At 54.4% G+C, this 16,918-nt stretch overlaps 1 protein-coding gene across 2 annotated transcripts; it reads left to right on the forward strand.

The window, feature by feature from the left end:
• The first annotated feature begins 1,878 nt into the window (after nt 1-1,878).
• Nucleotides 1,879-15,125, forward strand: DAPK3 (death associated protein kinase 3). Of its 2 annotated transcripts, none has more exons than XM_061422645.1 (9): nt 1,879-1,983; nt 3,005-3,159; nt 8,970-9,330; nt 9,595-9,724; nt 9,978-10,026; nt 10,666-10,692; nt 11,787-11,939; nt 12,657-12,702; nt 13,164-15,125. In XM_061422645.1, exons 2-9 carry the CDS (start codon nt 3,098-3,100, stop codon nt 13,698-13,700), a joined length of 1,365 nt encoding a protein of 454 aa, XP_061278629.1. In that variant the 5' UTR covers nt 1,879-1,983; nt 3,005-3,097; the 3' UTR covers nt 13,701-15,125. The 2 variants fall into 2 exon arrangements, with proteins under 2 accessions (XP_061278629.1, XP_061278628.1); XM_061422644.1 differs by having other exon boundaries at nt 1,905-2,036.
• Nucleotides 15,126-16,918: the final 1,793 nt, after the last annotated feature.

Genomic DNA, 16,918 nt, shown 5'->3' on the forward strand with positions numbered 1-16,918 from the left:
CGACCCCATGGACTGCAGCCCACCAGGCTCCTCTGTCCATGGGATTTTCCAGGCAAGAGTACTGGAGTGGGGTGCCATTGCCTTCTCGTCAATGCTAGTTCTTATGTATCTTGAGCCTAAAAGGAGTCATAAATCCTCAAGCATTTAATGGCAATACCTATCCTAGTTTGCATCTTTATGTATTTGCAGTATGGCTAACAGCTTCCCAGGTAGTGCTAGTGGTAACCCACCTGTGAATGCAAAGTGACTTGAGAAGTAGGTTTGATCCTTGGGTCAGGAAGGTCCCCTGGAGAAGAAAATGGCAACCCACTCCAGTATTCTTGCCTGGAGTATCATGGACAGTGGGGACTGGCTAGCTATGCAGAATTGAACACAACTGAAATGACTTAGCAACCCTGCTTATTTAACTTATATGCAGAGTAAAGAACTGAAGTGAAGTGAAGTCACTCAGTCGTGTCTGATTCTTTGCGATTCCATGGACTGGAGCCTGGAGCCTAATAGGCTACAGTCCATGGAATTCTTCAGGCAAGAATACTGGAGTGGGTTGCCATTTCCTGCTCCAGGGGATCTTCCCGACCCAGGGATCGAACCCAGGTCTCCTGCATTGCAGGCAGACACTTTACCGTCTAATGCTGGGCTGGAAGAAGCACAAGCTGGAATCAAGGTTGCCGGGAGAAATATCAATAACCTCAGACATGCAGATGACACCACCCTAATGGCAGAAAGTGAAGAGGAACTAAAGAGCCCCTTGATGAAAGTGAAAGAGGAGAGTGAAAAAGTTGGCTTAAAGCTCAACATTCAGAAAACGAAGATCATAGCATCTGGTCCCATCACTTAATGGGAAATAGATGGGGAAACGGCGGAAAGAGTGTCAGACTTTATTTTTGGGGGGCTCCAAAATCACTGCAGACGGTGATTGCAGCCATGAAATTAAAAGACGCTTACTCCTTAGAAGGAAAGTTATGACCAACCTAGATAGCATATTAAATAGCAGAGACATTACTTTGCCAACAAAGATTCGTCTAGTCAGGGCTATGGTTTTTCCTGTGGTCATGTATGGATGTGAGAGTTGGACTGTGAAGAAAGCTGAGCACTGAAGAATTGATGCTTTTGAACTGTGGTGTTGGAGAAGACTCTTGAGAGTCCCTTGGACTGCAAGGAGATCCAACCAGTCCATTCTAAAGGAGACCAGTCCTGGGTGTTCATTGGAAGGACTGATGCTGAAGCTGAAACTCCAATACTTTGGCCACCTCATATGGGAAGAGTTGACTCATTGGAAAAGACTTTGAGGCTGGGAGGGATTGGGGACAGGAAGAGAAGGGGACGACAGAGGATGAGATGGCTGGATGGCATCACCGACTCGATGGACATGAGTTTGAGTAAACTCCGGGAGTTGGTGATGGACAGGGAGGCCTGGCGTGCTGCGATTCATGGGGTTGCAAAGAGTCGGACACGACTGAGCAACTGAACTGAACATTTTACAGAGGAGAAAACTGCCTGGGACTGAAGCAGCCCCAGGGTCCGCCTCAGGAGCTGTCATGAGAGAGCTGGGCATAGGATTCGCGTATTTCACGCCCAAGAAAGGCAGGAATAGGGGTGCAGGACTTCAGCATCCTACTGCCCAGCTTCAGGACCCCGGTCAGAGGAGAAGGGGCGGGGCGGTCCAGGGACCGGAAGTCAGGAGGCCGACTTCCGTAAATTTGACCGACGTTCTTTACAGCCAATCAGCTGTGGGAGGCAAGCCTGTACCAAAGGTGAGGCCTCATTTTGGTGAGGAGGGCCGGACGCCCGTGGGCCGGGGCCTGAAAGGGGGCAGTGGGCGGGGATTCACGAGCGGTGTCTGTGCTGACCAATGGGCGGTGGGATCAACCTCTTGTGGGCGGGCTCTGGCGGGCGCGGAGACGACGCAAGGGTTGGCGCGTCGCGGCGGCCGAGGCGGCGGGGCCTGAGGACGCGTCGCCCGCCAGCGCGGCTGAGGGACAGGTCCGCGGCGTGGGGTCGAGGGTGCGGAGCGGACTTGGTCCGAGGCTGCCGGGGTAGGGGCTCCTGGGCGACTTAGTAGGGGGTACTTTTGGGGATCCGTGAGATGACTGGACGGGAGAAGGATCTGGGCCGGGGCCTGTGAGGGGCGTGGCGGCCTCTGGGACGCTGGAGCCGGGACGTTAAGGGTTGGGGGAATCTTGGCGGCGTCTCTGAAGGAAGCCGTAGGGGTCTGCCTTGGAGCTTGTGAGAAGGTTGGAAGAGAAGGATCATGGAGGAGACTCAGATGTCGCCCTTTGCGGGGTTCTGTTGTGGGTGTGGAGCTTGGGGCGGGGACCTTTGAAACTTGAAAGAGATGTCTTCGAGGAAGGGGGAGGAGGAAGTTAACTTTGCTAGCACGGCGGAGGTCAGAGGGAGCATGAATGGGTTAGGGCCTTGGAGGAGCTTAGAAGCCGTTGTCCAGTTCCTGGTAAATTCAGGAAGGCGGGGGCAAGAGATGGGGTAAGCCCAGCGCCGCAGAGGATCTTAGTGACCACCCGAGAAGGGGAGGGCATGTGGGGGCAGTGGGTAAGGAAGAGGAGGGGTTAAGCTTGCTGAGGGACAGGGAGATGGGAGTGTGTCGTAAATCTGGCAGAGAATCAGGGTGTCCCAGGGTTTGGGGGTGTGAAGAGTGTGGGAGAACTTATAGGAATTTGGGGGCTATGGATGAGATTGGGAGAAGCCTAGAAGGAAGAGGCAGAAAAAGACTGGGGTGTTGTGTGCAGAACCACAGATCTATGGCTCCTGGGAGTTACGGAGGTGTAAGTGGCACAAGCCGGGCTAACACTGACCCCTGGGGCAGTGTGGTATGGAAATGAGATGACACATGAAAGCGCCTCGCCCACCAAATGCAAGTGCCTTCTACAGGGAAGGTGGAATTTCAGCATGGTGGATCTGAAACCTATTTGGGGGATGCTGATCGAGCCTTTGACCCAGAAGTAATGACTGGCATCTCAGTCCTTTTCTGTTTCTCTGTCTCCTCCAGGGTCACAGCGAGAGGACTCCGTGAGGTACTGTTCCCGGACCACTGACCAGGTTTGTACTGGGGTGGAAGACGCTGGAAGGCAGACCGGCCACCATGTCAACATTCAGGCAGGAGGATGTGGAAGACCACTATGAGATGGGAGAGGAGCTGGGAAGGTGAGCAGTCCCCTCTGATGGGGCCCCGAGGAGGGGGGAGACCCGACCTACTGTGGGGTCTTCTGGGGTATATCCTCTCCTCCTGTCCTTTCTCCCGCTCTCCCCAAGCAGGGATGAGTCAGTATCATGTGCTGTGGGATGAATTTGGGCTTTGGAGGGAGCCAGTCTGGGCCTGGAATTCTTGTTCCGACATCCCCTGTGCACTTCCTTTGGGAATAAACATGATCCAGTCCAAACAGCACCTAAGACAGTGCCTGGCCTATGGCATGAGAGCAGTAGATGTTGGTAAAGGTCTGTCTGTGTCTTTAAACCTCTCTTGTGGGAGGCAGTGGAGCCTCCCGGGCCTCCTGTCCGGGCCCACACCCTGGCCCATTGTTAGCATTCTTGTGGGAAAGAGCAGAGGTTTCCCAATCCAGCCGGGCAGCTGATTTCCTGCCAGGCCGGGCCTGGGAGCGTCCCCTGGGAGCTCTCCCGCCTCAGACCTGCCAGCTACCATCCTTTTTTCTGCTGAGCCTCAACCCTTATTTGGTGAGTTTGTTGCTGGCTGGCCTTCCCGGAGCTGCCTTGGCCGGCCCCATGATGTCACCAGAAGGGAATGTAAATAACTGAGCCATTCATCAGGCTTTTGCTGAGAGAGCCTCTGGGGCTCATTTGGGATTCTGAAGTCCCTCCTTTAGGAATTTCCTCTGGTAGAGCGGCAGGAAATGCAGGCCATCTCCCTCACCCCCACGGAAATCTCAGACTCTATTATTGAAAATGTTAGGGCCTTCTGCTGAGAGTAGCAGGCCAATAGTCAGTAAAACTATCATGTATGTTCCCTTTAACCCACCAATTTCACTCCTAGGAGTTAATTCTGTGGGTATAGCATATACGTAGACCTAAGATCTAGGGATGGGGAGAATCACTGTAAGGACTTTATGTGAGCAGAAGATGGGGCCTTTTCGGTGACCATCACAGCATCACTGCTTTGTCAACAGAATATTATGCAGCCATTAAAAAGAGCATGGCAACTTGTATAAAGCAAGCCATGTAGGAATTTTATTGAAATTCTCTAGTAGTTGTCAACTTTAATAATTTTATTATAATGTATTTTATTTAACCTGTTACGTCAAACTGTTACCATTTTGGTTGTCATTCATTATAAAAATTATTATTATTATTTAAAAAATATTTATTTATTTGGCTGCTCCAGGTCTTAGTTGCAGCACTCGGGATTTTTTTAGTTGTGGCATGCAAGATCTAGTTCCCTGAGTAGAGATGGAACCCACGCCCCCCTGGATTGTGAGCGTGGAGTCTTGGCCACCGGACCACCAGGGAAGTTCCTATAAAATTTTTCAATGAAATAGTTTACTACGTGTTTTTGATGTGAAGCCTTTGAATTCTGGTGTGTCTTGTATGCTCACAGCACACCTCAGTTTGAATGGGTTGGACAGCTTCCGTGTGGCCAGTGGCTGTCATTATGGACAGCATTGCCCTATGTAATGATCCAGAACATTCTTAGAGACACACAGGTGAAGGATTAATGCCATGGAACACTGTGCATACTGTGCTGCAACTGTAGAACTTGTAGATATTGTTTGGCCATCTGACTCCTGGGCTGTTTTTTGTTACACTCCTATTCGTCTGTGAAAGGCTCTACCAGGCAGGACCATTATCATCCCCATTTTGTGGATGAAGAAACTGAGGCTCAGAACAGGAAATCAGCTTGCCCAAGGCCATGTAGACTGAAGGTGGCCAGGCAGGACTCAGGCCTTGAGACTAAGCCCTGCTGATTGCAAAGCGCAGGTGTGCTGGAGCCAGAAGTGGGCGTCTGGCTTCTGCTTTGAGTTAAGCCCAGCCGAGTTTTCTTGTCCTGGGAGTCATGGGCTGAATAAAATGGGAGTGAGTATTTTTGTGTGGATGTGTATGGAGGGTTCTCCCAAGTCAAGTCACCTGGGCAATCTTGGGAGATAAATTAGTCTGTGGTTGGTCAGTGTGGACGCCAGCCTGGTTTCTGTGTCACGGAGTGTGTCTGCATTCGTCACCTCAGGCTGCTGGAGGCTAGATGTCAAGGATCAAGGTGCTGCAGGCTTGGCTCGTCTGAGGCTTTCTCATTGGTGTGCGATGCCCCCTTCTCCCCGCGGCTTCATGTGGTCTCCCTCTGCGCGTGTCTGTGTCCTGACCTCCTCCTCTTACAAGGACACTTAACCCTGTTGGGTTAAGATCCACCCCAGTGACCTCGGGCTCCCTGGTGGCTCTGTGGTAAAGAATGCGCCTGCCAATGCTGGAGATGCAGGTTTGATCTGTGGGTTGGGAAGATTCCCTGGAGGAGGAAATGGCAACCCACTCCAGTATTGCCTGGAAAATCTCATGGACAAGAGGAGCCTGGTGGGCTACAGTCCATGGGGTCGCATCGAGTCAGACACAACTGTGCACCAGTGACCTCATTTTTACTAAATTACCTCTTCAAAGGCCCTAAATCACAGTAGTCAGATTTAGGGGTCCTAGGGGTTAGGATTTTGGGGGACACAATTTAGCACTAATAGTGTCTTGGTTTCCCTTCCCATGAACTCTTTTTTTGTGTGTTTTAAAGAAAATATTTATTTGGCTCTGCCAGGTCTTAGTTACAGTTGCAGCACATGGGATCCTTGATCCTCATTGTAGCATGTGGGATCTAGTTCTTAGACCAGGGCTTCCTGCATTGGGAGTGCAGAGTCTTAGCCACTAGACGACCAGGAAAGTTTCACCTCCCCCCTGCCATGAACTCTTTGTTAGTTTTTTGATTCATCTTGGAATAAAACTAGAGGGGAAGAAATCCTTGTATTTGAGAATTAGGCCACACATTCAGGCCTAGAGCGTTCCCAATAGGCAGCAAACACTCGGCATTCAATGAGATTACTGTCGGAGTGTCATTGTGAGGTGGGAGGTGGACCTGGAAGAATTTGCTTGGTTGATGTAGGCAGAGAGGAGAAGGAAAGACATTTCAGGAGTGAGGAGTGTTAGCTAAGATGTTGACAGGGGCAGGAGCACAACGTACCCAGGGGACCATTGTGGTGGATTTAAGGGACTGGGGGGAGGCCTGATCAGGGACACGACATTTCTCATCTGACTGTGCTCTTGGCTTTTAGACTAGTGTATGAGTTTCCTGTTGCTGCTGTAACAAATTACCACAATTTAGTGGCTGAGAAGAATATCCATGTTTTACGTCAAGGTCTGGGAGTCTGGAGTCTAAAACGAATCTGCTAGGTTGGTCCCTCCGGAGGCTCCTGCCTCTTCCAGCTTCTAGAGGCACCGCATCCCTGGCTCGTGGCCCCTCCCTCCATCCTCACAGGCAACAGCACACATCTTCCGTCTCTCTCTGCCTCTGACCCTCCTGCCTCCCTCTTATGAGGACCCTGTGATGACACTGGGACCACTGGGGAGTCCAGGGTCGTCCCCATCTCAGAGGCCTTAATTCTGTCTTCAGAGCCCCTCTGTCCAGTGAGGTGACACGCCCATAGGTCCCGGGGATTCAGACGTGGACCATTATTTAGCTCACCTTGATTGGAGATCATTGCACTTCCCACCTGCCTATGTTGACCTTGCCTGCCCGAGTGGGCATAGAGCATGTCTGCAGCAGCCGCTGTGGCGCCTTTGTGCCTTGATGCTCACGCGCACAGCGGCTTTAGATGCTTGCCAGCTGCAGCTGGTACACAGTGTCCTAGTAAGGTCCGCTTACTGGGTCCCTTGGCTTTTCTGAAGACCCCGCTGGCTGGGCAAAGACACCCTCACTCATCTGTCTCTTGTTCTGCCTGTCCTGTCTGTGCTATCACCAACTGAAGAGATCCCCCTGTCCCCAGGGCCCATCTCTGCCACTCCTTCCTCTACACACTGGGTCCCATTTCTCTGAGTTGTCACATAGTCACCTTGTCCCCTTTCTCTTGACCCCTGGTGGGACCTGGTTGAGGTCTCTTGTGTGCCTTCTGTCTTAGACTTAGTCTCTACTTTCGCATGACCCATAGCCAGTGGGCCACATCCAGCCCTCGCCTAGTGCAGTATGGTCCACTCACGAACGTAGAATGATTTTTTACTTTTTTAAAGGGTTGTAAAAACACATACAAATTGTGACAGAGACCATATGGCCTGTAAAGCTTAAAATAATTATCCTCTGGCCTTTTTCACTCAATTCCTGAGTGAAAGCAAGTTAATGTAGCTAAGTTCCTAGACAGCAAAAGAATTTGGACATTGGACAGCTCCCTGAAGGACAGTAAATAGTTTCTCTCTTTCTCTTCAAATAACAGCTGTCTTGAGATATAATTGGCACACCATACTGTTTATTAAACTGTACAACTTAATGATCTTCCATATATTCACAGTTTTACAGCCATCACTATTAAATAATCTCAGAACATTTTCATCATCCCAAAAGGAGCTCCACCCCCCTAGTCAGTCACCCTCATCACCTCCTCAGCCCCTGACAACCAGAAACCCACTCTCTGGCCTGTTCTAGGTGTTTCCCATCAGTGGATTATACACTGAGTGTCCTTCTGCATCTGTTTCTCTCACTGGGCATCATATTCTCGGGGTCCATCCACATTGTAGCAAGTGTCAGGGCTTCACCCCTTTTCAGGACTGAGTAATGCTCCCGTGTGTGGAGGGACCACATTTTGTGTATGCTGTATCCCTGATCGCCATTTGTCTCTACCTTATGACTGCTGTGAATGATGGTGCTCTGAACATTTGTGTACAAGTTTTTGTAGAGTGGAATTCCTAGGTCTGAAGGTAACTCCATTTTTAAGGTTTTAAGGAACCTCCAGACAGTTTTCGCCACAGCTTCCCCGTCTGGCTTTCCCACTAGCCGTGCACCAGGGTTCTAGTTTCTCCACATCCTCCCTCCTCTCTTGTGGAAACTTGTGTGCTTCTTTCACTCTGAAGCTCTTTTGAACTCAGTGGCTTTTTATATTTTCTTGGATTTTAAACTGTGATAAAATGTGCTCTGAAAAGTTGAATCATATAGAATCATAGCAAATATTAATAAAAAGAAAAAACCCCTCTTCACTGCCCTCAGTCCTGCTCTTCAGAGATATCTGCTGCTCACAGCCAGGCATGTGTCCTTCAGACCTCTTACCTGTGGCAACCTCTTACATGGCAACATACCTTATATGTGGTAAAACATGTACCTTTCTTTTTTTTGATTAACTGGTTTTTGTCTGAGCTGGGTCTTTGTTGCTGTTCAGGGTTTCTTTAGTTGTGGTGAGTTGGGGCTACTCTCTAATTGTGGTGCATAGGCTTCTCATTGCAGTGGCTTCTTTTGTTAAGGAGCACTGGCTCTAGGCCGCCTGGGCTCAGTAGTTGTGGCACTTGGGCTTAGTTGCCCCATGGCATGTGGGATCTTCCTGTACCAGTAATTGAACCTGTGACCCCTGTATTGACAGGCGGATTCTCAACCATTGGACCATCAGGGAAATCCTGTATCTTTCTGTTGTACCCAAAATAACCTCATTCTTTGTGTTCCTCTGCTGCTGTCTTCACTGAGCAGGTCTTCATGGGGGTCTGTCCTCTCAGTGCCTAAAGAATCAGCTTTCAAGACTGCAAAAAATTCCACCTGACTTGCCGTGATAGGGTCCAGCTTCATTTTGGTAAACATGGAACCATGTTGGTTCTTTCACTGCTGCAGACACTCTGGGCAGCCACTGTGTTCAGTGCCAGTTTGCACTCACGTGGAGCACCGCTGCCAGGGGTGCATTCTTGAGGTGGTTGGAACGCACTGTCCTGGGAAGTGGCCCAGGTCCCCAGAGTCCTGCGTCTCTCTCAGCACCTGCTTCCTCCTCCCCTCCCCTCTGTCCCTGCAGCGGACAGTTTGCAATTGTGCGGAAGTGCCGGCAGAAGGGTACTGGGAAGGAGTATGCAGCCAAGTTCATCAAGAAGCGCCGCCTCTCGTCCAGCCGCCGGGGAGTGAGCCGAGAGGAGATCGAGCGGGAGGTGAACATCCTGCGGGAGATCCGGCACCCCAACATCATCACACTGCATGACATCTTTGAGAACAGGACGGACGTGGTGCTTATCCTCGAGCTGGTCTCAGGTGGTGAGCTCTTCGACTTCCTGGCCGAGAAGGAGTCACTGACCGAGGACGAGGCCACCCAGTTCCTCAAGCAGATCCTGGATGGTGTCCACTATCTGCACTCCAAGCGCATCGCCCACTTCGACCTCAAGGTAGTCCACTGGGCCCACAACACAGAGTTGGGGAGGAGCCTGGCCAGCGTGGGTGAGGACAGGGCTGAGAGGGTCCACCTCCCTTCTCCCATGGTGTCCTTGCTGGGGGCATTGAGGAGATGGATGGCTCTGGGCTGGACCTGTGGAGGGGAGTCAGCCCATACATACCCCACACACTGGGCCAGGCCAGTACTGTTCCCTGAGACATGGGGCCAGCAGCCTCAGAGGCCCCTGTCCATCCCCCTGCCTTTCTCCCCAAACCAGCCAGAAAACATCATGCTCCTGGACAAGAATGTGCCCAACCCACGGATCAAGCTCATTGACTTTGGCATCGCCCACAAGATCGAGGCAGGGAACGAGTTCAAGAACATCTTTGGGACCCCGGAGTTCGTGGGTGAGGAACGGGTGGGCCTGGGGGCACTGGAGCATTTCCAGCTGGCTTAGGGGGAGGCAGGCCCCCCAGGCCTCAGGTTTCCCATCGTGCCCTAGTGCTGGGCACCGAGGACTCAAGGCCTGGGGCAATCACCACCTTGGCTTTCCCTGCCAAGAGCCAGCCATGTCTGTGGGCTCTGCTACTCCCCTGGGCCATGTCCAGGGTGCCCCCTTGGGCACATCCGGCACCTGACCCTGTCTCCCTGTCTCTGCAGCTCCTGAAATTGTCAACTATGAGCCCCTGGGTCTGGAGGCAGACATGTGGTGAGTGAGGGTGGTGGGCCCAGGGCTGCCCTTGTTGCTTTTCCTCAGGGGACCCTCCTTTTGTGCCCGGGAGCTGCCGAGTCACAGCCACGGGCTGGGATGCAGCCCCTCCTCCTGGTCTTGGAGCCATGGGGCAGGGGCAACACAGTCTATTGCCTTAGGACAGGGGTTGCTGACCTATCCAGGCCTGTGAGCTAGGAAGAGTTCTCAGGTCTTCGAAGGGTTGTCAAAAACAGATGAGTATGTGACAGAGACTGTTTGTAGCCCGAGCCTGAAACACCCACTGTCTCACCCTTTACATTAATAGAAAGAGTTTGCCAGGTCTGCACTCAGCCACAGAGGCCTCAAGAGGCTCCACATCTGCGTGGCCTGTGGTGCCTTTGTGCTCTGTCTACCCTGCCCGCACCCCGGCCACTTTGAATCTGGACAGGCAGCCATGGCCAGAGGTGCCTCAGTGTTCAGTCCTGACACCCTTGGAGCAGAAGGTGGGACTTGGTGGGGGCTCTTTAGACCCTGGAGGGAGAGGGTCCCTGGGGCTAACAGGCCTGCCCCCCACCTGGCTGGACAGTCTTGGACTCTGGGGGTTGGGGTGCTAAGCCTGCAGCTGAGCTGACCCCATCTCTTCTGTGTGTTCTCCAGGAGCATTGGCGTTATCACCTACATCCTGTGAGTACCTGCCCTCCCGGGGCTTTGCTGGGTCATGAGGAGGGTCGGGAGGCTTCTGTGCAGGGGTCACAAGTGGAATGCAGGACCCTCAGTGAGCTGACCTGTTGCAGTGCTCACGGCCTCTGGATGGATGGACAACTGCGTGAGTGTGTGCAGGATAGAGTATGTTCAGGAGAGTTCCAAAGGCAGGGCCTCACCATGTGAAGTAACCACGCGAGGCTCTGGTCTGGGACTGTTGTCCCCTAGTCCTTGGGCTGTCAACTCCTCAGTGTGGTGGATTCAATCACAGGCCTTTGGAGATGGACTCAGCCTCCGACCCCTCCCCTTCCTGGAGGTTGGAGGCAGAACGAAAGTTCCATCCCTGTGACCCCACTGCTCTCCTCAACTGGCACCCCTCTCCTTAGGGCCTTTCCACAGACACCTCATTGGTACCAATTCAGGTGTGGCTGGAAGGGGCTTGTCATGAGCAAGAAAAGACACTTCTTTTATCTCTATTCTCTGGAGTTGTTTTAGGAAATGAAACAAAGACCAAATTTTATAGCAGTAGATGCTCCTGCCTTGGGTTTTAGGAAGTTTTAGGGTTTTGTGTGCCTGCAGTTGGGAGTGAAAACCAGCTATACATATCTCTCACCTAAAAAGTCATAGCATCACACACCCAGATCCATGCAGCGTGGTGGTGTGGCCTCAGCATAGCACACTGGAAAGACACCTGATGTCTGCGGTGTTGGCCAGGAACCCCCAGCACTGCACCCCCAGCCCCAGTTAACCATTTTGCCTCTAACTACTAAGGGCTTCAGGGAAGGGACTTTGAGACCAAGCCTCTAAGACTAAGTCTATGGGGATACTTTGAGGTTCTGCAGAGATTTTGCTGACTCATTTCAGCACCCCTTACTGGCTGGGCAGTGGATTTTCCCTGCCTCTGGTTGGCGGCTGGGCGTATTTATGCAGGGTGACTGGGGGCCTGGCATCTGCCTCCCTCCCCATCTGCCCCCTCCATGGGCACAGTGGAGCTGGGTGGTGGCCTGGGCAGCAGCCTGGTCGTGGAGTGACCGCACACCTGTCTGGCCCCCCTGAGCCTGGTGTCTGTCTCCTAGGCTGAGTGGCGCGTCCCCGTTCCTGGGTGAAACCAAGCAGGAGACCCTGACCAACATCTCGGCTGTGAATTACGACTTTGACGAGGAGTACTTCAGCAACACCAGCGAGCTGGCGAAGGACTTCATCCGCCGTCTGCTTGTCAAAGACCCCAAGTAGGAGCACTGGGCCAGGCAGGGTGGGCCAGGCAAGTCCCCCAGAATGGGCGCTGTGGCCGAGGACAAGTAACGTGTCCATCTGAGATGCCACTCCCGTACCTGGGAGTTGGCCGTGGCTCCTGTTCTGGGCGGAGATAGCACAGGGAGGCTTAGGCTGGCCCTCTTAAAAAGCTGCTTCTTACAAAGCTTTTCATTTGTTGCCAGTGTTTAGGATAGGAGGTTTCATATAAAATTCTAAATTACTGTTTGGTTTTTTCCCTAGAAAAAGCTAAATATGCTGGCAACACAGAGCTTTCATTCACCCAGAGGTGCTCCCATGGGCTAGTCCTCCCCAGGCTCCTCCTCTGGGTGTCTGAGTTATGAGACCCCAACATTAGGTGTCAATGCTGTTAGCAGACAACATGGAAACCCTGGAGTCCATGTCATCCCCAAGCCCCTTGATGGGCTCCTTGTGGCCAGCCAGGCAGAGTGAGAGACCTTAATTGTGCCTGTACTGGCATGGTTGTTTCAGAAACTTGCTGCTGGGCTGCACAGTGACTTCAGGGACCAGGTTTTAGGGTGGTGACCCAGGGGAGGTGCCCTGAGTCAGCCATAGGTCAGCTCTGAGAACCAGAGCTGCAGCCGGAAGAGCGTGGACCACCCCTTCCTGCTCTGTGTGGGGAGGACGGTGAAGGCGGCACTCACGCAACTAACCAGTTCTGGGGGCTCTTCCAGGAGGAGAATGACCATCGCCCAGAGCCTGGAGCACTCCTGGATCAAGGTGAGGTGGTGGGGCTGCCCCCACATGGGCATGGTAGTTGGGACCAGCCCTCAGCATGGGCGAGGGTCCCCACAGGAGTCGGCCTAGATGCTGTGGGCACAGGGTGTATGTCAGTGTTGTGTCGGAGTTGTCTCATTGAACTGTTGGCTGGAGTCCACGGCCCCTCTGCACACAGCAGGGTGCCCTCCCCAGAACTTCTCATAAAGGGATCACCTCCAGGCCGAGGTCAGGCTTGGCAGCCTCAGTCAAGGGTCAGTGAATACTTCTGGCTCTCTGGTCTCTGGTGTGACCATGTGGTCTGCCATCAAGTCTCAGCTCAACCATCAGAGCGGGAAAGCGCCAGGACCACGTGTACTTAGATGGGCAGGGCCGTGGGCCAATATAACGTGGGCGGAGGGCCCGGGGACTGCCCTGCGGCCCTAGTCCAAGGCGCCCTTTCCTCCCCTCCTCTCCCCATGCAGGCCATCCGGCGGAGGAATGTGCGGCGGGAGGACAGCGGCCGGAAGCCAGAGCGGCGGCGCCTGAAGACGGCACGCCTCAAGGAGTACACCATCAAGTCGCACTCAAGCATGCCCCCCAACAATACCTACATCAACTTCGAGCGCTTCTCCAAAGTGCTGGAGGAGGTGGCAGCGGCCGAGGAGGGCCTGCGCGGGCTGGAGCACAGCCGACGCCTGTTCCATGAGGACCTTGAGGCGCTGACGGCCATCTACGAGGAGAAGGAGGCCTGGTACCGTGAGGAGAACGAGAGCCTAGGCCAGGACCTGCGGCGGCTGCGCCAGGAGCTGCACAAGACGGAGGCGCTGCAGCGGCAGGCACAGGAGGAGGCCAAGGGGGCCCTGCTCGGGGCCAGTGGGCTCAAGCGCCGCTTTAGCCGCCTGGAGAACCGCTACGAGGCGCTGGCCAAGCAGGTGGCCTCCGAGATGCGGTTCGTGCAGGATCTGGTACGCGCCATGGAGCAGGAGAAGCTGCAAGAGGGGGAGTGCAGCCTCCGCTAGGGCCGCCCAGGGTGCGGCATCCTCGGCCGTGGCAGGCCCCATCGCCCTGATGTGGCCCCACAGTGCCCAGGAGCTGGAGGCCGGATGCGGTCCGTAGGGCCCAGGAATCCACGGCCCAGGGAGGGCTTGGCCCGGCTCTGCCCCAGAGGCCTTCTCTGCACCGCCCTAGTGCCCCTAGCCCAGCCCCTCCCTCCCTCCTGCGGCTCCATTCCGGGAGCATCCAGGGCAGCATCACCTCAGGACCTGTGCGAGGGGGTGGCACATCCACGACAGAACTGGCCACAGTGGACACACACGCCTCACACCTGCCCAGGGTTGGGCTGGCAGCCTTGACGTTCAGAGCCTGGCCAGTAGCCTCAGGCTCTCCATTTGGGCCAAGTGTGTGGAATCTTGGTGCAGGGGCATGGGGGCTGTCTGTGAATGTCCTGGGGCTCAGAACTGAGGGGGAGCCTCTGTTCGACACCCTGGCTCCTCCACTCTGGAGAAGAGAAACTGCTCCTCCAGAGTCAGTGGTGGAAGGGCCTCTGATCCACATCCCCCAGCCCCTCTCAGTGCCCCTAGCCCTCGAGGAGGTGTCAGTCTGGGGGTTATATTGCGGGGGGGTGGTGGTGGCAGGGCACAGGGTCCGGGTGCGGTAAAGGAAGTATCTGCAAGGCTGAATCTGTTTTTGCCAAGGCAGGCCTCCTGTGGGGAAGGGGATGAAGAGCCTTGGAACCTCTCCTTCTTTCCAGCTCCCTGAAAATGCTTAGAGCCTTCAGCAGGGTCCCAACCCCGCCTCATCCCCAGCCCGATCCCATTGTACTCCCTTCTCCAGTACTACCCTTGGACCAGCATCTCTCTAGTGGACGCCCTGGAGTAACTGCTAGGGGCCCTTGTTACCAGCGTCCCCTACCTGGAGAGCCCCAGGGTCCCTTACAGCCTGCCCACTTGCTGCGCTCCGTGCAGCTGCTGGAGAAGGCGCCCTAAGTGGTCTCTGTGGCAGTGCTGCTTTGTGCCACTAGGTGCTGCCCTGCAGCGCGGTCCAGAGAATGTGCCCTAAGAACCAGGCTTCAGCAAAACCTGGGTCCCAGCTGTGGCCATGCTGAGCTCCAGCGGCGTTCCCTGCTGCCATTGTGTTAATCCAGGGGCCCTTATGCAGCCCCCCGCCCTTAGTCCGAGAGGAGTCGTCGTAACAGAGGCCAGCCAAGGCCATATGCGGGGAGGAATGGGTGGGCAGGTGGGTGGCGCTCTAGCCGTGGCCCCGGCAGGGCTCAGGCTACAACACCCTGCGGGGCTGAGGAGGGCACTGGAGCCTGGCTGTGGGGCTGGCAAAAAGGGGCAGGGCGGGCCCACTCTATGCCCCTCACAAGCACCATTGTGTGACACACACAGCTCTGAGCATGTGCCTGCTGCCAGCCTTAAGGAAATAAAATACACTTCCCTGGCTCCTGCTCTTCTCTGCTTGGCTGGGATGGGGGTGGCCTGCCTGGCAGTTAGCTGGCACCACAGCCTCTGTGGCCTCTTGTGTCTTCTTTCCTCTGTCGCTGCGGGCCCTCATGGCCCAGGGGGGTCTTGGAGGCTGCCCCTATCTTGGGGCTCAGCTGGGGACGTATCTGAAGAGCTGGAGGCATCCAGGCGACTGGAGTTGGCTTGGAGGGGTTTTCTGTCCCTCTGCTCCTGAGACGCTGTCAGGTCACGTGGGCCCCCTGCCTGCTCTGGGCGTGCCTGGAGGAGGTGTCTTTGCCACTCCTGCCCCCAGTCACCCAGCCTCTGGGTCTGGAATGTGGTTCCGAAGAGGGTCCCTCTGACCCGCTTCCTCCTCCCCAGTGGCCTGGTCAGCATTCTGTTCCCTCGTTCCCTGCATCTCCCTATTCCCCCTGTTTTAAACCAATTTTAGAAAAATTGAGAAGACTGTAAAATTCATTTTTCTTTTTTTATTTGGGGGTGTTCCTTTTTTTGTGGCCGTGAAGCACAGCATGGGAGATCTTAGTTCCCCAGCCAGGGATCGGACCCATGTGCCCTGCAGTGGAAGCATGGGACCCTAACCACTGGACCACCAGGGAATTACCTGTCCTTTTGGTCAACAACTTCCACTTTCAGAGTCTCAGTAGATTTCAGCCTGTGGCGTGGTCAAACCCACTCAGGTTTCTCCAGTCGGTCCGTGATTGTCCTCCACGGCTGGCGCCTGGTGGTGGCCCTTTGAGACAGGACTCTGAACAGCACATCCCCCTGTGATCCATTGCAAAATGCAGTTGGCCTGTGGCAGGAAAGGGGCGCCCAGTGTGGGTGACTGTGAGATCACCAAACCATTGTCCAGGTGCCACCTGGAAAAGAAATGGGCTTCCTTGCAGTGCTGGAGGGCCTCCAGACTCCAAGAGGGGTGAGCCAGAGGCCCCCTGAAGGCTCTGGGGCACCAGTGAATAGCATTCAGCTAGCCAACCTTTATGCAGTTAGGCTGTGTCAGGGAGATAACAGGAGGCAAAGGAGGGGCCTCACTCTCCCAGTCTTTCTGATTAAGGCTTCCGGGTAGAAACCACAGCCCCCTTTGGACTCACACCTGCCCTTTCAGAATCCAGAGCACTTCTGTGCTGAGGGCAAATTCCCCAGTGTCATCAGGGTCCTTGCTCTGAGATGACCTCTGCCCCCGACCCAGGTCATCTCGAGTTGCTTTCTCAATCTGTCTGCTAAGGGCACAGGGAACCACTGTGTGTTCACAAAGCACCTGCCAGTCTCTGTCCCCCACAATCATTTACTAATAGTGTTGACCCTTGGCAGAACCTGCAGGCTAACATGCCGTGATTCACCTTGTCTGGCAGGCAGGCCCCCAAGGAGCCCCTGCTCCTGCTCCCTACTCCCTTAAGAGCAGGCTGGCCTCATGGCAGTTCCTGATGACAGAATGCTGTGGAGGTGCTGGAGGTCACATCGGTGGGTAGTCTGCACAGACTGACTTCCAGCTGACTTCATTGCTGGCTTTGACGTGGTGAGATTTGTCCACATGTTGGACAGGCCTATGTGGCAAGTAACAGCCAGCGGGCAGCCAAGCCCACCAACCATGTGAGGGGTTCTAGCCATGGGTCCATCCCCAGTCCAGCCTTTGAATAAAGCCCAGCTTGGGCTTGCGCCTGAATTGCAACCTCCTGAGGGACCTTCAGCAGAGGACCCAGGTAGGCCAATCAAGACTCCAGGCCCACAACTGTGAGATGACAACACATGTTTTAAGGTGCTGGGTGTGTGGTAGC

Source organism: Bos javanicus, chromosome 7, assembly GCF_032452875.1.
Source record: "Bos javanicus breed banteng chromosome 7, ARS-OSU_banteng_1.0, whole genome shotgun sequence".
Lineage (NCBI taxonomy): Eukaryota > Metazoa > Chordata > Mammalia > Artiodactyla > Bovidae > Bos > Bos javanicus.